This window comes from Zootoca vivipara, chromosome 9 (assembly GCF_963506605.1).
Source record: "Zootoca vivipara chromosome 9, rZooViv1.1, whole genome shotgun sequence".
NCBI classification, from domain to species: domain Eukaryota; kingdom Metazoa; phylum Chordata; class Lepidosauria; order Squamata; family Lacertidae; genus Zootoca; species Zootoca vivipara.
In genome coordinates this window covers 40,684,240-40,707,733 of record NC_083284.1, presented here as the reverse complement: position 1 = coordinate 40,707,733, position 23,494 = coordinate 40,684,240, and the positions used below count along the sequence as shown (strand labels likewise).

General features: G+C 40.7%; 1 protein-coding gene across 2 annotated transcripts; it reads right to left on the bottom strand.

Moving 5' to 3' along the window:
* Positions 1–5,150: 5,150 nt before the first annotated feature.
* Positions 5,151–15,565, bottom strand: RBM46 (RNA binding motif protein 46). Of its 2 annotated transcripts, none has more exons than XM_035112898.2 (4): positions 15,415–15,565; positions 14,439–14,906; positions 13,063–13,845; positions 5,151–5,404 (listed from the first exon to the last, which is right to left on the bottom strand). In XM_035112898.2, exons 1-4 carry the CDS (start codon positions 15,563–15,565, stop codon positions 5,205–5,207), a joined length of 1,602 nt encoding a protein of 533 aa, XP_034968789.2. In that variant the 3' UTR covers positions 5,151–5,204. The 2 variants fall into 2 exon arrangements, with proteins under 2 accessions (XP_034968789.2, XP_060135119.1); XM_060279136.1 differs by lacking the exon at positions 5,151–5,404 and adding an exon at positions 9,972–10,027.
* Between the last annotated feature and the right edge of the window lie 7,929 nt (positions 15,566–23,494).

The following is a 23,494-nucleotide window of genomic DNA, read 5'->3' as shown; positions in this document are numbered from 1 at the left end:
TATACAGTCACTTTTTAAAATTACTGAGTGGGAAAACAGAACTATCATTTTGACACAATGCATAAAAGTAATTTTTACAACAGTCCAATTTTCTTTAACAGTATTTGGAATGCTTGACTGTAATTGTAGGTGCAACTACTATATATTCTACCGAGATTCCCTTACCAACATTTGCATAATCTCTTCTGCGATTCTTATCTCTAGTGTGAAGATATCCACTATTCAGATAATGATAAAAGAATTAGAGATAAAACATAATGAAAACCAATATATATGGAATTAGGAAAATGTTCAGTGCTGTGCACAATTATTGAAGAAAGCAGAGTTTTGTATACATTACTTTGAAAATTCTGTCCATAACACCAAAAACTTTTTAACATGAAGAACAGCTAATGTCTTAATGCTACCTTATTCTTTTAAGTAGAAATTAAATACTATTATGTAAAAAAATCAGTGAAGAATCATGAAAATTATTAAGATTATTCTGTTATGTGCCTATTGTTAGGTTTAGCAGAGAGCATTAAATGATGTTTGGGCACCCAGTTTCCTTTTACAGTACAGTGGTACCTCGGTTTATGAACACAATTGGTTCCGGAAGTCTGTTCATATACTGAAGCGAACTTTCCCATTGAAAGTAATGGAAAGTGGATTAATCTGTTCCAGACGGTCCGTGGAGTACTTAAACTGAAGCGTTCATAAACTGAAGCGAACTTTCCCATTGAAAGTAATGGAAAGTGGATTAATCCGTTCCAGACGGGTCCGCGGAATACTCAACCTGAAGCGTACTTAACCCGAAGCATGGGTGTAATTGGTTCCGGAAGTCTGTTCATAAACTGAAGCGTTCATAAACGGAGGCGAACTTTCCCATTGAAAGTAATGGAAAGTGAATTAATCCGTTCCAGATGGGTCCGTGGCGTTCGTAAACCGAAAATTCGTAAACCGAGGTGTTCATAACCCGAGGTTCCACTGTATCTGGATAGAATTTAGGCTGCAATCCTTAACAGCGCTTCCCTGGGCATAAGCCCCTGCTGAATTCAATGGAATTTACTTCTGAGTAAACATGATTAGGATTGCAGCCTTAGTCATTACTTTAGTTTCATTCTTCTCTGGCTTTATCACTATCACAGCCTTTCACAATCATGCTGGCTAGGGGTGATGGGAGTTGTGGTCTAATACTGTATATCTGGAGACCACTTCATTGGGGATGTCTGTGTTATCAACAACTGGCTTTTTGCGAACTACCATGGCTAATAACATAACAATTACCATCAGAACCTTGCTTCATTTATTTTTCTTCTGAACTCACTGTTTAACTATACATATATATATCTGCAACCACTTCATGCATCTGATGCAAACTCTGCTCCCCTTCCCCTTCCTCTCTCTGTCCATCTCCAAAATCTGCTACAAAAGGGTCCCCCAAACCTCTGGAACAAATTTTGAGACAAGCAGCTGCAGGGGATAGGAGGGGAAGATCCATTGCACAAGTGGAAGTCTGTTATACAACGGCAATGGCAGCTTTCGTTACAGCCAACAATCTTTAAAATGCCATGACTGTTTTTTGTTGCAACAGACTAATATCCCTTTGCAAATTTCCCAGACATGTCAGGCTATAAACCACAGCTGAACCGAAGTTTACCATCTGTAATGTGAAATAATTTCTGCCTTTGCCAACTATGAAGCTCATACAGAATTAAGACAAATATTGCCATTTGGAAGTGGCAGTTGACAGAACTCATCCATCTTTATATATGACGTGACTATTCTTGAGATAGGAGGTGTAATCAGTCAGCCAGCTTGTAAGAAAACTGAACCACATCTCAGGCATGTTGTGGAGGGGACCATCTTTATCTTGTCAGAAAAGCTACAGCAGCAACAAAAGCTGAACCTACAGTCTGGAAAGTCTGTTTGCAATGAGGAAATGGTTACCACTGTGGGCCTGTAGGCCCTTTTGTGGAACTCCTTTCCAGCTGAATTCAAACAGGTTTCCTGCTGAATACTTTTATTCCAGCAGGCATTTTGACTGAATTCTGATCTTATAGTTTTAACCCATTTTTATGTTCAATGTGTTCCTTGTAAACCGCTTGAGGCAATTGTAATTAGGCAGTAACTGCCCAAACAAATACGTAAATATCCAACCTTGCGCGAATGGACATCAACTTGCACAAAGGGCCTTCCCCTTCCTCTCTGCCCCCATCCTCCTGAAATCTACTCGAAAGGCCCTCTAAAGCTCAAGAACATATTTGGAGTGTGTGCGCTGGGGGCTATTGGGGGATAGGAAATCCCACTGTGCCACGGTGAAAACTGACAGGCAACTGCACCAGGATATCATCCAGTGGGATTTGAATGTTTCATTTTGGTAACACTACAGAAAAGTTCCATATATGAACAACATGAAACAAACTTCTCAATTTTTTCGGTATTGCATTACAAAACAAGGAGCCTGAAGTTGTCAATGTGGGCTGTGAAGAGTAATGCTAGATTAACATGAATCAAACTAAATCTCAACCCTGGTGTTTTCAAAACAAAATTTTAAAAAATCCTTCCAGTAGCACCTTAGAGACCAACTACGGTAAGTTTGTCATTGGTATGAGCTTTTGTGTGCATGCACACTTCTTCAGATACTTAGTGTTTTCAAATACTTTAAGGTTTTTTTTTCTTTCCAAATGTAATGTTGCTGAAATATTATGAGGTTTCTTTCCAAACAAGAAGCTCCAGTAAGTTTTATAGTTGTATTTATAAGGCTTTACTGCACGTTATTTTCTTGATTTCACTATCCTTTTCATCTTAGCACTATCCCATGGCTCTCTACATATCAGTGGATAAAAACCTTCATGCCATTAGGTGAAGGGAGCTTACTCCATGTCTTCTGTGTTGACACAGGTATTAGATCCTAAGCACTGTTCCCTGGGTTTCCTTAGTACAGAGTACCAAGTTCAGCAGAGTCAAGTTAGTGCTTTCAAAATGCAATCCACATTTACTTACATCAGTCTGGGGATTAGTCGAAGCAGCACTGAACTGGTGGGTAAGCATTAACAAAGAGAACCTGTCCATCTCACCAGTAAAACATCTGCTTTTGATTTGTAGCCAATGCCAGCCTGAAACCGGAAAACTATTTTGCATTCTCTTCAGATGAAAAAAAAAATCATGCATTTGGTTTTCCCCAGAGGAGAAATACATTGGATATACATTGTGCTGACAAACAAACCAGATTGCTTCTAGTGGGAAAGAAATTCTACTTCTAAACAATATGCATCTTCACAAATATCAAATTCAAGTTACAGACTAAAAAAATTCCCCCGTTTGGAACTATGGAGCATTGGCCAACCAAAATAAATCATTATCAAGTTCCACTGAGTTTAGTAGGAAAAAATAATCCAATTTACTAAAATTTCTTAACTTTAGGTCATTTGCATTTAGCAATGAGGCAGGGGGAGGGCTCTGCCTGGATTATGCCCATGATCTGAAAATGGATACAAATTAATATTAAAATATATACCAGGTAGCAGCAGCTTATCTTGGCTTTGTGGCACATCTGCCTAGGTGCTTTTTTCCTCAAAGTTTGGGACAGGTCTGGAAGACACATAGCACTGTGGCCAATTAATGCTCTCCATATTAACAGGGAGCAGGCAAGACTGCTATAATGCAACCATACAACTTTCCTCATGCTACAACTGACAATTTCTTTTCACATTCAGAATTTGATTAGATGCTTCCTTTTGTAGCAGCAAATGTTTCAGAAGTTCAACACAACACTGTATGTTTAAAAGTAGTGTTTGATAACTAATGGAGGTTTGGAATTAGTTATCTAACTAAGAGTTAACTAAGAGAGAGTAAAGTACCCTTCCATAGCTTGTTAGACCCATTTGTTTTTTATTTCCTTTGTTAGCTGCATTGATATTTTCAATTCCAAAGGCAAGATGTAAATAAACTCTAGAAGCCATTCATGCAGCACACTGCTGCCACCTACAGTCCAAAGTAAGTATGCTGTCTCCATTGAGAAGCAACTATTATTAATATTCCACAACATATGTTGGTATTTATATTTATATGCAGAAGCTCTTTAAAGAAAAACAGGTTCAGAGCAGGGGGTAATAGGGAGAAGAGGAGCAGTGGTAGACAAGGAGGTGCCTTAACCCTCCCAGTGCCTAAATTTGGAAATCAAGATGGGAGGTGAAAGAACAATGCCCTTTATCCCATCCACATTTCGGTTTCTATACGTTAGTGATACAGCATGCAACTGAATAGACAACAGAGAATCCACTCTAATAACTTATAAATTGGACCTTATTTGCAGTTTCATACGGTGGTTTGCAATATGCACATTTTAATCAGTTAACTTATTGGTTCAACACCACAGGGGGCAGAATCATGGTAATAAACTGATTTGAAATTTACTGACAACTACTTTACGTATTAAAGACAAATCTCATTAGTATTTTATACAGCAAGAATTTAATGTCAAAATGTCTGCATTCAAGTATGGAATTAAACACATGATATAAACATTAAAAACATGACAACATGCAAATAGAACAGTACCTTTAACAAATAATGCTTAACAATGTAAACACTGGATAAATTAACACAAAATAATTTGTTTCATTAATAAAACAAATATTTATGATGCAACTAAAATATGCAAAGTGATTTACAAGGATCACAATAGTATATAAGTTATTTGTGTGAAGCCAAATTTGGAGGTATTCACTTAGAGGCATTCACTTGGAGTTAAGTTTGTTTTTCTTTTTCTACAAAAATAAATCTCTCATCTGTATCATTTCCTTCTTACATAATACTTTGCTTTTTAACGAAATAATGTTTCCCATCTCCAAAAGAGAAAAGAAAAGAAGTGTGATCCTTGGTAACAAGATTATAACCAACATTTGTAGGCACTTAAAATATGTTAATGCTACCATTCAGCAAAGTAATTACTTTAAAAAAAATAGTACTTGGGTTCCCTTGCCTACAATTAGACAAGGCATGGAATACTATGTCACGTTTGAAAGAATCCCATTCTTGCCAAACAAAAACACGTTTGAAACTTTATCTTCACACAAATTCAATAAATTTATAAGCAATCTGTAAAATGGATAAAGTTAACTCACCAAAACTAATTGCGTGGACCCGATTAAAACTAAAACTACACTCTAGATTTAAAATAAAATAAAACATATTCCATTTTCATCCAGCTTTTTCTTTTTTCAAAAGAATGAGGCCTGATTGGAGATATACAGACGCTGTCCAACATGGTTGCTATTAGCAAGTGGAATTGTTGGTGACAAAGGGTAGCTTGGATAAGAATATGGTCTGGATGTATATGGTAACATGCTGGTTGTTCCAGAAGAGAGAGTAGCACTAACTGGAGAAATGTTATTTACTGAACTTCGACGGAAATTGTAGTCTGTAAAAAAACAATAATAATCTGAGTTAAGTTTGAATGTACAACAGAGGTTTAATTAAGCAACAAAAGTTAAGAAATAAAACCTACACATTCCTCACTCAAAACCTTGCTGCTCACCAACAGCACTGAAGACTACCTATACACATGGGCTACTTTGAGCCAAAGCTCTCTAAAACAAAGTATGACAGGGCCACACAGAGAGAGAGAGAGAGCTTACTTGTCTTGCTTGTACTGTACAAAATGAACTATCAGGTGGAACTCTGATTGTCCCCTGGATGTCCCTAATGAAGACTTTGTGGTGCCATCTAGTAGCCTGGTACAGCATTACAAGCGGAGACAGGAGCTTACATGCTTTGTCCTTCAGCTAAACAACTATCTATACATTTCAAGCCTCAAAAAGGACAAACACAATGAAGATGGAGGATACTAAACTGCAAATCTTGTTACATTAAAACAGGCATCCCCATACTTCGGCCCCCCAGATGTTTTGGACTACAATTCCCATCTTCCCCGACCACTGGTCCTGTTAGCTAGGGATCATGGGAGTTGTAGGCCAAAACATCTGGAGGGACACAGTTTGGGGGTGCCTGCACTAAAAGATGGCTCAGAAATTTTGTTCCTAGTAGCTATGGAAGTGAGAGCTGGACCATAAAGAAGGCTGATCGCCGAAGAATTGATGCTTTTGAATTATGGTGTTAGAGGAGACTCTTGAAAGTCCCATGGACTGCAAGAAGATCAAACCTATCCATTCTGAAGGAAATCACCCCTGAGTGCTCACTGAAAGGACAGATCCTGAAGCTGAGGCTCCAATACTTTGGCCACCTCATGAGAAGACTCCCTAGAAAAGACCCTGGTGTTGGGAAAGATTGAGGGCACAAGGAGAAGGGGACGACAGAGGACGAGATGGTTGGACAGTGTTCTCGAAGCCACCAACTTGAGTCTGACCAAACTACGGGAGGCAGTGGAAGACAGGAGTGCCTGGTGTGCTCTGGTCCATGGGGTCACGAAGAGTCAGACACGACTAAACAACAACAGCTACAAATACTGGGCACTTAGGGTCTAATTAACCATATAGAAATGCATAAAAAGAAACCCTGCAAGCCTTTTAGGATAAAATCTTTAAGCTGTTTGTTGGGATTGCGTGGGAACATGGAGTGGAAGAGATTTAGCCCTCCCTCTGCCCTTCTTCACTCCCAATTATCAGCATCTTTCCTCCTGAATGATCAGAAACTCATTCTGAAGGTTAAACTCACCTGAAATCAGATTTGGAACAGAGATGCCTCCTTTCAAAAGAATATTTTATAGTAAGAAAGCCTTCAGTGTTTTATTCACATAGTTGCATATAATGTCTAATTAGCCCCTGCCTAACAGAAATTTCATTTATAGATTTCAGTTGCATCTTTAATTTTGCAGAAACAGAGTTATCATGCTGCCACACTGAAGCGTTTTAAATAATAGCTTTCCAAGAGTCCAACCTTAGCAAGTTTTTAATCTTTGCCTTTAAGACTCAATCTACAAGTTAGAAATGAATCAGTTTCAGAGAAAAAGAAAGTGGCAGTACTTTTTATCACACCAATTAGCCAATATTTAACTACCATGCATCTTGGTATATGCCTACAACAATTTAAGTATTATTGCTGCTGTGCAAATACATTAATAGTAACTTGCAGAACTGCAACAAGCCTTTCAAAGGAAAACAGCTAAAAACACATCTATAAATAATTTCCCAGCATGTGCAACTTAAAATTCAATACTGTTTAGAAACAAATTAAATTTCTATTTTATGATTGACCAACAAAAATTCTTAATTTCCCCACTCAGTTATGCCTTCCAAGATAATACAAGCCGAAATAAGCCACATTATTTTCTCAACACCATAAAAGGAACAGTATGAAGGTACCCTTGGTTTTAGCCAACATATTATTTTCTAAAACAGTGTTTCCCAGCCTATGGGTTGCAACTTGCAACGCCTGTGCAAATGAAGTTTATAAGTAAACCCCAAATAATAATTTTTTACTTTTAATCCTTAACTGAAACAATGAACACCTCTTACAACTTTTTGTTTCATTGGCATACAGTCGTACCTCGGGTTACGAACACCTCAGGTTACGAACTCCGTAAACCCAGAAGTATTTTCGCCGTGTGCGCATTCTGCGCATGCGCAGAAGCAGCACACGGTTTGCGCATGCACAAAGCGCGGAAATTGCACTTTACGCATGTGCAAAATGGTGCTTCGGGTTACGACCATTTCGGGTTACGAACTGCGTCCTGGAACGGATCGTGTTCGTAACCCGAGGTACCACTGTATTGGAATGCTATGTTGACAAAGAGAAAGGCTAAAGTCTTACATTTGAATGCTTGGAAACTGCTCCCTGGCAGATGACGGCATATCAGGTGACAGTAGGCCACAATGTACGCATATACTGCCACTATTACTTGCCAAAATGGACTTTCTCATGAATAAAACAGTAACAAATATTTATAGTGCATTATAACTAATGCTCCATCTACATTTAAAGCAGTATTACATCACTTTCACACTCATAAAAGGTAAAGGTAAAGAACCCCTGACAATTAAGTCCAGTCACAAACGACTCTGGGGTTGCGGCACTCATTTCGCTTTACAGGCCGAGGGAGCCGCCGTTTGTCCGCAGACAGTTTTTCCGGGTCATGCAGCCAGCATGATTAAGCCACTTCTGGAAACCAGAGCAGGGCATGGAACACCGTTTACCTTTCCGCCGGAGCAGTACCTATCTATCTACTTGCATTTTGGGGGCGTGCTTTCAAACTGCTAGGTTGGCAGGAGCTGGGACCAAGCAACGGGAGCTCACCCCGTCGCGGGGATTCAAACCGCCGACCTTCTGATCAGCAAGCCCAAGAGGCTCAGTGGTTTAGACCACAGCGCAACCTGCGTCGTTTGACACTAATGGCTTCCCCCAAAGTTCAGTTCCCCCCAGAAACTGTTGTTTGTTAAGGGTGCTGTGAGTTGTTAGGAAAACCCATTCCCCTTGCACAGAACTACAATTCCCAGAGTTCCCTGCGTTGCTAATCCACTCGGGGAATTGTAGCTCTATAGGGGGACAGGGATTTCTAACAATTCTCAGGACCCATAACAAACGGTTTCCTGGATTACTTGAGGGAAGCCAAGTGATATAATACTGCTTTAAGCATATAGTACAGATAGGGCCCTACACTGTTTATGTTATGGTTATAGAAGCATTTTTATAGTTTTTGAAGAAATATCCTGCAATCCGGATGGTGGGTGTTCTGACATTCCCATAAACAAAGATGAGAAAAACTTTGTAAGTACCTTGGAAGTCGAACGGAATCCGTAATTTACTATAAATATTTCAACAAATTGCACATTAATAGGAGTGTTAAGTAAATTTGTCTTTGGGTGCCCCAAGTTGTTGGTTATAAAATAGGCAAACTTGCCATTAAAATGCACAAAGCTGATGGCTGTCGAAGACCTAAGGTCCAAAATTCACGTGACAATGAAGCTATAGATCACCATACCAAGGAAATGTGAACTTGTGGGTTGCTGTACCAAAAAGGTTGTGAACCACTGTTCTAGATGACTTGGCAGAGTTACATATCGGTTCAGAATAAAAACAAGTACTGTACATGGCTGTATTATTAGGAAAATGTAAACGCTATACTGTACTATGGTTCTTAAAACCTGCATCGACAATAAATTTGTTTTAAGTCTTTTAAAGTGGCATAAATATAATGGCTTGTTTTGCTACAGTAGGCTAGCATATCTACTCTCCTGAACTAGGCAGGATTTGGGGGGGGCATGGGGGGATTAGAAATGATTTAATTTGCAGCCCTCCAGTTAAAGTAGAGTACACAGGTTCAGACCAACTTCATTCCTTGGACTTCATAATCCTTGCCATTTATTTTTCAACATATATTTTAAAGCTCAATGAACCAAAACACAGGCACTACGTCATCAACATTATTTATAGGCATGCTAACAATATACTAGGTGCTAAACATGAATAATATGCATAAGATTCTGCCATGATCTAGATAAAAATGTGACATGAAAAGGGAAAGAATTTAGTGTGACAGTAAAATCAGCATTTTGGGGGGTGAGACAAAAAAGAAGCAAAAGGAGTCACAATAAATAAAACTTTATGAACAGTAGAAGACATTTTAATATCAGTGGGTGGTATGGGGAAGAGGAAAAAACAGTATTAAAACATCAATTAGTTTATATGTAACTTAAGGAGGTCGTAATTCTCAGAGTAAGGCTCATTTAAGCATTTTTGTCACACAGAAATTCCTTGTGCCATTAAAAAAAATGAAAGGAAAAAATAATTATTTCTGCCAATAGTTAAATATATACCCTGATCACTCTTTACAATGGAGGAGAATTTGTGACTTTTTACTATTGGGGATTAATTACTGAAGTTACATGCAACATTCAAAATAATAGTGCCATAATCGAAGCACAAGTTATTTCTCTGCAAATGGCAATTTCATTCCAGGGGAAATTCCAAGCGTTTAGCCAGGCATGAATTTGACCCATTTTTTTTCTTCTTCAATCAAGTTACTTACCTGCTTACTTTCTCCAAATTTTCCTACACAGGTCCAGACTGGGGAGGTTATGTACCCTTTCTGCAAGCAGTGGAGACAGAATGTAACAATCTTCAAGGTGATGTTAACCCTAACAAAAGTGTATGGAATTCTGGAACTTAATTAACTGGACTATGCATTTTCAGTTTGTTATGTATGTGTAACTTTTTAGTTCTCAACTCACTTTAGGACACTGATCTTCCGCACACTGAAGTTATGATTAACAACCCCCAATCTTCCTGTGCTAGCACACACTTTAAGAAAAAGGGCACCAACTCATGCATCAACAACCGCCACAAAATTATGCAGTACAATACTGTTATGTTATGTTGGCATTGCAAAATACATCTTCACAAATATGCCAGCTAAGCTGATCTCAAGGCATAAGTTCCAGAAGTACTGAGCTCTTTCATTTCTAACTAACAGCAATCTAGAGGCTTCCTTAGTACAGTCATACCTTGGGTTACAGCCACTTCAGGTTGTGTCTTTTCGGGTTGCGCTCCACACTGAACCCGGAAGTACCAGGACAGGTTACTTCCGGGTTTCGGCGCATGCACATGCACAGAAACGCTAAATTGTGCTTTGTGCATGCGCAGAAGCGCCGAATCGCAACCCACGCAGACGCGGGTTGCGAACGTGCCTCCCGCATGGATCACGTTCACAACCCAAGCATCCACTGTACACTGAAGTCACAGGGTATAGATTTGCATAACATATACTAAAATAACAAGATCTAAATACAGGGGTCTTGCCGATTATAAACTTGATCAGACTCCGATTTGTTTTAGTACAGGACATAGTTGCCAAACAAACAAAAAATCCCTTTTATACAAGGAAACCTATCTGTTACTTTGTATTTATTTTCAGGTATATTGGCACAGGGAAAATGTTTACTATTTCTCTCTCCTATAAACTTTCACATGTCCATTGAGGCAGTATAACCCATGATCTTCTTACATTTTAATACAGATAATTTAAAGTTGGTTTCCATATCTACCAATAACTGACAATTCTGTGATAGCTCCCTTCGCAGCATCTTCCCAGCATTTTAAATTGTGTTTCCAAACTTGGGACATTTTTCAGTAATCTAATGTTATTAGTAAAAAGGTAAAGGTAAAGGGACCCCTGACCATTAGGTCCAGTCGTGACTGACTCTGGGGTTGCGGCGCTCATCTCGCGTTATTGACCGAGGGAGCCGGCGTACAGCTTCCAGGTCATGTGGCCAGCATGACAAAGCCGCTTCTGGCAAACCAGAGCAGCGCACGGAAACGCCGTTTACCTTCCCACTATTTATCTACTTGCACTTTGAGGTGCTTTCAAACTGCTAGGTTGGCAGGAGCAGGGACCAAGCAACAGGTGCTCACCCTGTCGCGGGGATTCGAACCGCCGACCTTCTGATCAGCAAGCCCTAGGCTCTGTGGTTTAACCCACAGCGCCACCCGCGCCCCTAATGTTATTAGTACTTAAATGTAAAAGCTGAATGGTAAGTAGCAGCAAAATACAAATGGGGCATATCAAATAGGATGTTTTAAAGAAACAGATCATCTGTAAAGTTTTCAATATTAGATTGAGAAAAGGTAGTGGAGTGTTTATTATAGCTACTGTGCTGAAAGTTCTCAAATACCAGCTTTTATATTGATAAAAGTTAACCTGAACTTTGAGTTGGCAGGAAGTGCAATAGAGTTTAGGCATATAATCCTGATATGGATTCTGAAGATTACATTATAGTAACCCCTGTAATACAGGAGTAGAAAATATCCAACAGAATGTGTAGTCTGAGCACTAAGAATTAGGATATTCACTTTGTTAAAACTGCTGGTTACAAGAAGTCGGCAGAGACAGCAGTACCAAACCTCACCAGCCAGACCATATTGTACAGTACAATACTTCAGTCATGTAAAAGTCACACCAGGCAAGTCAATTAGGAGGCTACTACTATGCAATATTGGATCCAAGAATAATACAAAAGGAATGGGTTTGGGCGGGAAAGGTAATTCAGGGCAGTAATAAGTACTTAAACAACTAAGGTGGAACTAAGTACAATCAACTGGGGGGGGGGATCCAAACTGGCAGCTGACTGAGTCTGAGACTTCCCTCAGATTATAAATGCTGTACAGGCATCCTCCCACTTGTGCGCAATCAACTCATGTGCAACTGCATATATGCAGAGTGCTGGGCAATAATAATTTAATTCATAACCCGCCTGACATATCTCCTGATTTGGAACATTAATCATGTAGCTGGATAGGACTTTCTCCTGCAGATGTGACCTCAATCATGCTTTATCTTTTCCTGGTTGAGTTTTCACAAACCCTTTATTTTACAACCTCTAAGGCCTTATCAACTATAAATTAGTCCTTTTCACAAAGGAAGTGGGTAGCTTTTGGAAACAGTGACTATTTGCTAATAAAAAGAGCTTAGGAAAGGTGAAGAGGTTTGGGAAAATATTTTACCACTCATAGCTTAAACCAGAGGTGAGAAACTTTTTCAAGTCCAAGGGCTGTATGCTGGTGCTTGACAAACACATCTCTAAGGACAGTAAATGCCTCCCAAAGTCCTGAGAAAAGTTAAAGCATTTGCGGAACTCCATCCCCTTGCGTAACTCCATCCCCAAACAACTTTACTGTATTTTTTTTTCTGCAATCCCCCCCCAACGCAAGTATGTGATTGAAATGAAAATTAACTGCCACTGCCTTTTCAATAAAACTAGAAGCCTCAATCTTAAAGGCAAAGATCCCATAGATGAATATGGTCCAAAACAACAAATAAAATCAGATTTACACTGAAGATTAAATGTATTCTTGTTCTCTAGCATGCTGCTGCTTGACAGTTAAAGATGAAACCGAGTATCTGACAGGTGCGTTCTGAGGCAAAAAGTACAAAGTCTCTACATCCCTTGGTGTATGTAAAAGATTCTAAAGTATCTCTGGAGTATAAAATGCAGGCTTTTCCATAGAGCTTGGTTACTAATCACCAGGGGCCACTATGAAGTCTTATTTGCTTTAGATTAATTATTCATTCTACTAAAATAATGAGCACCAAGAACCACAACACTAATAAAAATTTTAAGAGCTTACCCAAGTGTAGCAGTGCAAACTGTGCTGCTAATTCTTTTGCATCTTCTACTGTTGTGCAGAGTTTGTCTGGCATAAAATAACTTTGGGATCCATTTGCAACAGTAGGAATAACAATCTTGTACACTAGTAGAACCTTTCCATCTTGACTTGTAGTTGAATACAAGTAATATTCTGGAGGAGCCCAGTTATTTTTGTTGCAATAATAATCTAACTGCATTGCTGCAGAACTAAAATGACTAGATTTTAATGAGTACATGCTAATTGGAGTAAGCTTTGTTCCAGGAAAAAATGGGTAAGTACACCTTTCAATTTCAGGAGGACTTGGACTGTGCTGTCCATTAAGTCGAATTGGGAGGCTGGCTGGCTTCGGTAGTGATTTTTGGTGACCATCTTCTTTGTTTGCAAAGACAAGGAGGTTTTCAGAACTAGGACTAATTTGTCCATTCAGATGTTGTCTCCAGGTACTCTCTTTGTTTACTGGCTTGGCCAGTGTTACCTCAATGCTAGCTCCATCAATGCATTTCCCATTCATTACTGACATAGCAGCAACTGCATCATCTCGGTTGAAAAAATGAACAAAAGCATAATCTCGAAGTTTCTTTACACGCTCAACAGCTCCTGGTTTAAATTTGTTAAATTCAGCCTTAATTGTTTCTTCTGTAGTTGAGATCATCAAGTTTCTAACATATAATACTTTGACTCTCTGCATGGTTTCTTCATCAACCTCTTTTTCTGGGTCTGCCCAATCAACCTGAATAGTATGGCCCCACAACTGGAATGTTCCTATGAAAGAAAAATGAAATGAAAATGCATCAATTTTTAACATTTTCCATAGTTACCTAAGAATGTTCTTCTACTTCTCCCTTCACCCCACAACCCCCAAAAGCCTTTCCAAACGGTTGAAGGCTGACATATGTGGGATGGGGCATCGTGGTTGATTTGCAGGGAACCAAATCAGGAGAGAGCAAAAAAAACACAAATTTGCTTTATGTAAGGCTCATTGTCATTTCTTCATTTCCCACTTGAGTATGTTACGGCCGAACTGGCTGTGATGGCAGATCAGTATAATAAAAACCCAAATTGACTAACATGTATGAAATGGTGGTCCAATTTTAAGAACAAAAGTGGGGAGGGGGGAAGGACTTACATTGCTTCAATGTAAACTGTAGCCGGGGGATAATTTAGCATTCCTCACCTATGTTCTTAATCAGCCCATTTTGTTCTTAATCAGATCCACCACTCCTTGCTTTCTACATGGCTAGGGAACAAGAACCTGCCACTATCTCATCAAGGTTGGCTCTTAGTGAAGTCCATATCTAGGAATGAAGTGCTTGAAAAGAATATGTTTACACTTTATATGAAAAACAAAGATTTACCAGGAATCAATTTTCTTCGTGCCATAGCTGCAGCTCTGTGGGATTCATATTCTACGAATGCAAAACCACGATTCTTTGTCTTGTCAGTTGCACTTGGATACACAATAACATCTACTACACCTTCCGTAACTTTTTTCATTTCATCTAAGATCTCCTCTTTCTTCTTTTCTTTTGGGATAGCTCCAATAAATAGTCTGCAGTTATCCAAACTTACACAAACACCAATAAATTTTCCAGGACGGATCTCATAATTATTAAGGATCCTAATGGCAAGCTGAGCTTCTTCTTTGGTTGTATACATTACAAATGCATATCCACGATTCTCACCACTAAATTCCATCATCAGTCTAAATTCATAGATCTTCCCAGCTCTTTCAAAAACAGGAACTAGTTCATCTTCATACATATCACGGGGAATTTTCCCTACAAAAACTTCACAGCCTCGAGGTGGTGGTGGACCTTCCCAACCTTAAAAAAATTGTTCAGCACATTATTACAAATGCTATGGGACAAGATACATTCCCAGTAAGAACTTTAACATACATGTCTTAACACATTAGAAAATTTCTAATTTGTTGTTTCCTGTATGATAAACAGATGGGGTAAAATATCTGTTTTATTAATGGAGTTTGAAAATAGTTTAATAGCTCTATTCCCCTAACCCATCCTGCTAGTTAGTGATTTCAATTGAATTTACTTCAAAATATGGTCAGAATTATAGCCTAGTCTAACAAACAGGAATAAATCAACTTGAATCCAGTTACTTTATCTTAAGCTGGGATGGGTCAAATTATAGAAAGTGTATAGTTTCCTGTAACATTAAGCACAAAAGGGATCTAGGCTCTTTGAAAAACTAACTACAGAGTTCTCAGTCAATGTTAAATTGACCTACATTACACAAATTAATTCAAAAGATGTTCCCTCACTCCCACTCCAAAGCTTAACGTTTTAAAAACACACAGGTTTGCTTTCTTACCCGGTGGAGGTCCACCAAATTTTCGTTGTCCATTTTCTTGAACCATGTTGTAGCCAGTCTTTTCCATAAGAGCCAATAAGGCAGCCTCATTCTGAGTACCAGTTCTGACTTTACTGCACCCATTTGTTACATCTGTGTGTTCTTCATTCATTGCTGTAATGTCTTCTGCAAACTGATAGAATGTTCATAGTGTTGCTTAAACAGAAAGCAGTTTCTTATTTCATGTTAAGATCTTATTGAAAAACCTTTATTGAAAATCAGTTACATGCTTAAGTAACCTGATATATTTCAAAGAAAATTCGTGATATATCTATATATGCTTGCTAATTTCCAGGATCATGTTTTAAGTTATGCATCTATTTTAATGTGGATTTTAGTACTGTACATGCTGTATGGTTTTATGCAGTCTATTCCTGAACCCCAAAACACTATATGAATATAATATAAACTAGTAAAGTGAAACAAAATGTTTTAAGTGTTTATAGTATTTTAGCTTTATTAGTGCATTAGCAGAATTACTTTAGATAAATGTGCATGTGTAATGAACTGCAAGCTTTTGTAAATGCTTTTATAAACAGCTAAATGGACTCAGTAATTCTTGTTTATTTCAAATGTGATCCTCCCTCTTTCATCTAGAAGCTATTATCTGTAATGGGAAGAAGCTAAAATACCAAAACAGAACTGAAACACAGTTAACCATTTATAGGTGCTAAGAACTATTTGATTAGCAATCAATTTTTGTTGTTAATGCAAATAACCACATTTTCTGGTAAGATAAAGTGTTGGGTTCAGTAGTCCCTTTCACTTCTCACGTGGCAAGGAGCACTTGCTGAGCTTACTTTTTATTTCAAAATATCTCAGCTTAAACTAACTAGCTTTGAAGTTGGCTTGTTTGCAGCTAACCTTTTTTGTTGTTGTTGTTATAAGCCAGGATTCCCAGTGCACACATATTGCTAAGCAGAGATTCTCTGAAACTGTAGAGCTAGAAGGTACCCCGAAGGTCACCTAGTCCAACCCCCTGCGATGCAATAATATCTACTAAAGCATCAGTGACTGATAGTCATCTGACCTGTGCCAAAAACATCTAATGAAGGAGAGTCCACCACCTCCCAAGGGAGTCTGTTCCATATTAAAACACAGATTTAATATGCAGATTTTCAACTAGGATCCAATTTAGCATGTTTGACTTACGTTTATTATACATACTTCGCTCAATTCTCCATACTATATAAAAAACTTTCCCAAAAGCAAGTCAAATAATGTCTCTTATTAGGAAGGGGGAAATGCACAATGTGATTAAAATATATATATTCAAACTGATTCAAATGTTTACTTGGAAATTGTTTTTCTTGAAATACCTGTAAATATTGTAAAACATGACAACTCAGTAGCATGCACTTTCCTTACTCTGAAGATTTTAAGGAAAAATTATGGCACTGAACAATTCATTTTATGAAACAGTGCATTTTGTTTTATTGGGGCTCTCCGAGACCCAAACCTCATCCTTCCTAGAGAGGGATACTGACGAGCCCCTTGTGCCAAGCACAGAAAACGGTGTATTTCCACGAGAAATATACTGCACTAGAAATTTTTCTACCCCCAAAAAAACTGCCAGATTTTAACAAAGAACATGGTATCAAATATTTCTAGATTGCTGGTGCACACATTCGCAATTTTAGTAGTGCTTTTAACATGGGCATGGGGGTCAGGGGTCAGGTACTCAGTTACTTTTATTTACTTACTTGCTTACAGTACTTACTTACAGTACTTGATGGAGGGGGGGGGAGCACTAACCCCATGGCTTCTAATATGAAACTCAAGACCACCTTGTGACTTTTCTATGGAGGCGGCGTTTGTTTTCTTTTACTAGGAGTGCTCCCGAAACAAATTATTTTCAAGATTTGGGTGTGGTGGTTTCTCAGAGAGCCTCCACCGCCACCCAGATCCCTGATGCTCCCGCGAACAGGAGCTAATGCCGGCACCAACCCCAACAGAAACTCAAAAACCTGGCGTTTCTGGGGAAAGACCCTAAAGCGTCCCATGTGCCGGTGATATGGCCAAATCGAGACTTCTGTGCTGCGCAAGTCTAAGGCTGCCAACAACGCTGAGCGGCAAAACTTCCGGGGAGTTTGGTCCTCAGGCTTTCGGCCTACCGCCCGCCCTTCCCAATACCTTATAGGCAGGGGGACCAATCTTAACCAATAACAGGGGTGCGATGGATCAGACGCAGTGCCTACAGGCCGCATCCGCGGGTGCGAGGGAGAGCAGGCAAGGCCGGCTCGCCTGCTGCTCCCGTTTCTACCCTGCCTTCCCATTTTATCTTCGGCTCTTTCTCAGGGTGGTTTGCTTTAAACCCCGGGGCTCCCTCGGTTCTGTTTCCGGAAAGGCGAGAAAATGGAGAAAGGCCGTTTCTACGGCCTGCTTTCGAAACTGTTCGAATTGAGCCCGTCGCTTCGCCCAGCTCGTGTGAACGTCTCCGCGGGCCCTCGCCCTTCCCCTTCCCGCCCTTCTGTGGGCCCTTTTCCCAAGCCCTCACGAAAGACCGCTTCCCCTTCCCTTGAGAAACCGAGATAGTGAGTGAGAGAGGCGGCGAATGTGAAAGGAGCTCAGCGCCGACGGCGGCAGGACAGGAACCCCCTTGAGCCCCCTCACATTACCACCTTGTCGCCCAGGCAGGTTCCTACCGCCTAGGACGGAGGTGGATGGGGGGAAATAAGGCTTCCTTCTCTTGTACAGAGAGGGGGGGGGAGAACACGGGACGAACAAGCGAAGCCGCACCACGCCTTCTCACCCGTGTGGCACACGCGCATCTGCCGCACTCGGCCGTCTGAGTTTGCGCCGGCTGCTTTTTTCGCGTGACCGCCTTACAAAGATTGACGGCCGCCGCCTGCCAATGGGAGCCCTTGAACCCCGGCGGAGCGGCACGGGGACAGGTGGGAGCTTTCGCTTTCTTTAAAGAGGTGGAGGGGCGTGCGGCGCGCGCGGTTTCCCGCAGGAGGAGAGACGGTTGTAAATCCCAACGGACGCGCCTGCCCCGTCTAATAATTCTCGTCGATGGCCAGAAGCAGCCAATGGGAAGGGAGCTGCCAGCTCATAGGCTGAATAAGGCACGTTTACTCGCAAGTAGGTTCCATATTGGGGGGGGGGGCTTACTCCCAAGTAAGTGTGAGCAGCTTAGTGGGGCCGCACAAAGGCTTGCAAGGAAACGGGGAAAGATGCAACATAGCTAGGCACACTGGCCTGGTTCCCACAACACGGTAAGCCAAACTGTGGCTGACAGAGGAATAGGGAGCCTTTGGTGCTCTGTATGCATTTAGGGTTTTTTTGTCATACATGTTGTGTATTAACACTACAAAACAAACCCATAAGCAAGGAAAGGTACATACTGGACTCTGACTCCCTTCAGCCAGCATGACCAGTGGCCAGGGATGGTGGGAAATGTAGTCTGAAGGGCCAAAGCTTCCCTCACTCTGGCTTACGTTGCCGCTTTTTTTGCTCCCACAACACTTGGCTAAGCCCAGATTTGGCTGGTGGTTAAACTCTCTCCTCACTAACTGTGAACTGTAGTCAATGTGGCACCAGGCTACCGTTTGGCCTCCAGGCATTCCTATGATGCACGAAGAAATTCAAAAACAGGCATTTTACAGCTTAGCATTACAGCTGAAAAGATATTAAAGAGTATATTTACCTTCCAGGTAACAATCAAACAGTTGCAATAAATGTTAATAGCTCCAGCCCAGGGAAGTTAATGATGCCTATGTGTGATTCTACTGAAATGAATCTCAGTTGCAGGCCTGCAGCCAACATTTTGGCTGGTAAAATAATGGTGCAAAAAGCCATCCCCACCACAGCTTATTTCCAGAGGCAGTGGGACACTCAGGTCACATCACCAGAACTGGGATGGGATTGTTGGTAGCCAAGAGGCAGGCCAGCTGTTCAGCACAGCTCCCAGGTACTCCATAACAGCTCAGCCTGTACTGAGCAGGAAATTAGTTTGAGCAGCCAAGCCCAAAGAAAGCAGCTATCAAAAGCCAAGTGGGGTCCTCACAGCACTACATTTTGCTGGTGTTGAAAGTTGCAGTAGCTTATCTAGCCCTATGTGGTGGTGGTGGAGCAGAGATTAGCAGTTTTCTCTGCAAGGAAGCTACCGAGTGAGACAGAGTTCCCTGCTCAAAATCCTCAGTGCCTTACTTTGGCTGTGTCTCTGGCCTCACCTCATGCATCAGGGATGTGGAACTTCAGGCCTGTGGGCCAAATGCTGTCCTCCAGGTCTCTTTTGGGACTCTTCCCTGGCCACACATACTCTCTCCCCCGGCCAAAGCCCTCACCAGTATTACCTCACCTCCTTCCTTGAGCATTTTTGCCTGGCTGGAATGTGATGTTGAACTTGGATAATGCCTTTTTTGTGAAGAAACTAGCCTACTGTACCAAAGTAAAATGTGTATTCATTGCTCTGCCCACTTTTGCTTCTGGCCTGATATTACCATGAGGCTCCCAGAAGGGTATGTGGCCCTCAGGATGAAAAAGGATCCCCCCACCCCTGCTTTACGGGTTTCTGTCAGTTGTCTCTTTCTTCCCCCTTCTCTGCTGTCCACTGAGTGTCCCACACACTTCATACTAGCTGACCTTGCCCTCTCCCCTATCCTGTACAGACTGTAGAAGGAGTGTGGCCATTTTCCGAGCTTCAGCAAAAAGGTGCTGGCAATCATCACCTTTGTTTTCCTTCTCTTCTTCCCTGGGCTTGCAGCCTGCAGTGTCTGCCTTTCTTGGCTTGTTGCCATCTGGTCCTTACGTACAGTTCTAAAGCCAGCCTTATGCATGCTGCCCAGTGGAGGCTAGTCTATAAAAATGAATGGGGCTTTGCACCATCTACTTCATTCTGCTCTCAGACAGTCCCCACCTGCCTGGCATGTTGCTTACAAACACTTCAGGGGTTAGCACAACCTATCCACTTCATCTTTAGGTCTCAATGTTGTCCATGTACAACTCGGCAGGGAGGAGAATGGGGACAAAACTAGAATTATTTGTTCCGCCTACCCACTGTCTTCTACCAGTGCCCACCTCCTCCTGAATTCCCATGAAAAGTTCCAAGTCTCACAGTATTGTGAGACACCATTGTGGTCACCAGGCTGCTCCTTCCTGTCTTGCCAGATGTTGCAAAGCAGGACTATGATCTCGTTGCCATGGCAGTTGGGTCATTGTTTCTTTACACACCACACAATTGCACCTCTTCTCTCTTGCTGTGTCTCCTGTCTGTGAGAATGATCTGACCTCAGGACCTGCCCAGGATATTTTTCAGCCTGAGGAAGAATGGAATGGAATAGCAACCTCCACCGCACTTGGGGCAGCAGGCTAAGATAGGGTCCCAGGTCAGGTTGTGGGGCATAAGCAGCTCTGTCCTTCAACAGAGGGCAATGGCTAGAAACTCAGGAGCAACAACTGACTGCTACCATTGAGTGCTTCCGCCGCCCCGCAGCAACTACCACCTGAGGTGGTCATGGCATTTTGCCTAAGGGTATGTCTGGCTCTGCTTGGCTAGCCTGCCCTTGCAATCTATGACTTTTGATAGCACACCACCTATCTCTGCTTTTCCAGATAAGCACCCCAACTTCAGCTTGCATGTTCCACTGTTTCTCTCTCTCTCTCTCTCCCACTCCCATCATTAAATCTCACTTGCATTCAGCACAATGTTTTAAACTCTTTTCTGTTTCTTCCAAGGTTAAAAGGGTACTAATGTAGGCAGCAGGGCTTCACTGCCACCAGTACAATGCAATCAGCAATAAGTATTAATTCAGAAAAACTAAGTTGTGATTGTGTTTTTTTTTTTATCAGGTACTTTACATTCTCTCTTTTTAAAACAACATTTACACACACATTATATATAATAAATACAGAGATATTAAAAACTCAATATCTTAAATATTATTTGCAGAATTTTAAATACCGTTTTCATACACTGTAATTACAGTTTAACTCTCAGCACACATTGTTTTCACAGTGGCATGTGATCCATCTCTAAGTCCTACGTTTATGTTCTAGTAAATTGCTGAGTCTCAACTTCTGGAAATTCTCTTGGGAAGTTCTTAAAAATACAGTTAACCTAATTATTTCTGTTTAAATTCATATCTTGCATATTAGTATTGATTTTTATTTTGATTACTTTTACATGTTTTTGTAAAAAATATTCTGGAACTTGCACAGATGTATACAACTGTAATTTGCTTTTCTTATGGGATAGTTTTTAATTAGATCATTGGAACATTTCATTGATTAGCTAAAGCATTCTTACTACAAACAGTAGAAGTGCCGCCCTACTTTGCAGTCTCATCTACTTAAGGGAGTTCAGCATTTGTACAGACTTTTGCTGTAATAATTTGTTGTTGTTGTTGTTTGTTGTTATAGTGCATTATGGCCTGGAAAATGAGGATAAGGTTCACAGCAGAAAGTGCAAAAGAACACGAGGCTGACAGAATCATGTGCTTTTGTGTCTTGCTTTCAAGCTTCACTTCGATGAATACATCTCCCATGTGCACCTGTCACTAGACACAGGTAGATCATTTTACCTTAATAATGGCAGACCATTGTCAGCTATCAGACTGAAACTTCAGACAGTTTAAGAAGATTGAAACTTCAGACAGTTTAAGAAGATTGCCTGTATATTTTGTTAGCCTTAATACAAAGGAATAATAATGCTGTATCAGTGTTCAGTTCAACAGGAGGATGCCACTAAGCAAGGGCTGAAGTGTGGCATGTGTGGCCTCAGTTCTTTGAATAATCACTTGCCTTAAATATTATAATCTCGGGCAGGGCTTCTCATTACAGCAGGGATGGGGAGCCTGAGGATCTCCAGATGTTGTTGGATCTCTGTTCCCATAAGCCTCAACCAGCATGGCCAATGATAAGGGAATGTCATACAACATCATCTGAAGAGTCATGGGTCCCCCATCCCTGCATTCCAGCAAACATCCCTTAAGTCAATGCAAATGATTAAAAGAACTGGAATCTTGATTCTCATGCACAGAAAAAAGCAAGATAAATGATCCCCCCTTCCCCATTAATCTTGTCTGTGCAAAACCTCAGACTTGGCTTCAGCTGCTGTGGTACAAACAGTACTTTGCAGCTTTGAAACTTCTGCTACTGAACAAGTGGGACAGAGAACATCACTATGGAATTGTACCAGTTGTTCCTGTTGTTACATTGTAGATGAACAACTCACAGAATGCTGACCAAAACACAGGCAGTGCAGCCCAGGTGAACTGTAATTCATCACCAAAGAGAAGCAGTTATGATCTAATCAGTCTCACACACAAGAAATAAATTTTAAAAAGAATCTGGCATTAATGCTGTCCTCCATTTTTGCTCATGCCTGATTACTGTACTGAAAAGCTGTGCCACAGAAGAAAGCAATCATTTGCACTGGAATTTGAGCCAGGATTGAGCAACAATTAGTTTTTTTGGTTGTACCGACAGTTAATATTAGGGTTGCCAGACTCAATAGTGGACAGGACTTCTGTGCCTTTAATTGCCCTGCTCTCTTTTGAGTCTGGAAACCTTAAAGAGAAACCAGCAGGCCCTTTGCTTGGAAATTAAACAAAGAGTCTGCTGGCTTCTCTTTAAAGTTTCCAGACTCAAAAGAGAGCAGGGCAATTAAAAGCACAGAAGTCCTGTCCACTATTGAGTCTGGCAACCCTAGTTAATATTCAGAAGCCTTCTGAAGAGTCATGGGCTTCCCCATTAAAACACCAATACAAAACTCTTCAGATTCATAAAAATTATATATGGATAAGTAATTGTTCCATGTTGGATATAACCAGGACCAGCCCTACCATTAGGTAGAGTGAGGCAGGAGGGCAGGGAGTGTCATATGTCCTGACAGATATACCCTAAGCTAGCCTGCTGTCTTCAGATGCAGTGAAGGATACTGTACCATCACCAGTGTTAAAGCAAGATTCAACTGCCATTTCAGCTGAAATGGGAAGGGACACCATCTTGTTCTCTGCCTCAGGCAGCAAAATGTCTTGCCCTGAGTGCTTTCCGATTTAAAATAAGTCTGCAAATAATGGATGTTTGTTTCCTACAG

Bases quoted from the DNA above. Each gene is read 5' to 3' on its own strand.
- RBM46 (XM_035112898.2), bottom strand. From the start codon at position 15,565: ATGAATGAAGAACACACAGATGTAACAAATGGGTGCAGTAAAGTCAGA. The intron at 14,907-15,414 runs GTAAGAAAGCAA...AATTTTTTTAAG, and splicing joins ATTTGGTGGACCTCCACCGG to GTTGGGAAGGTCCACCACCA. The intron at 13,846-14,438 runs GTAAATCTTTGT...TTTCTTTCATAG, and splicing joins ACGAAGAAAATTGATTCCTG to GAACATTCCAGTTGTGGGGC.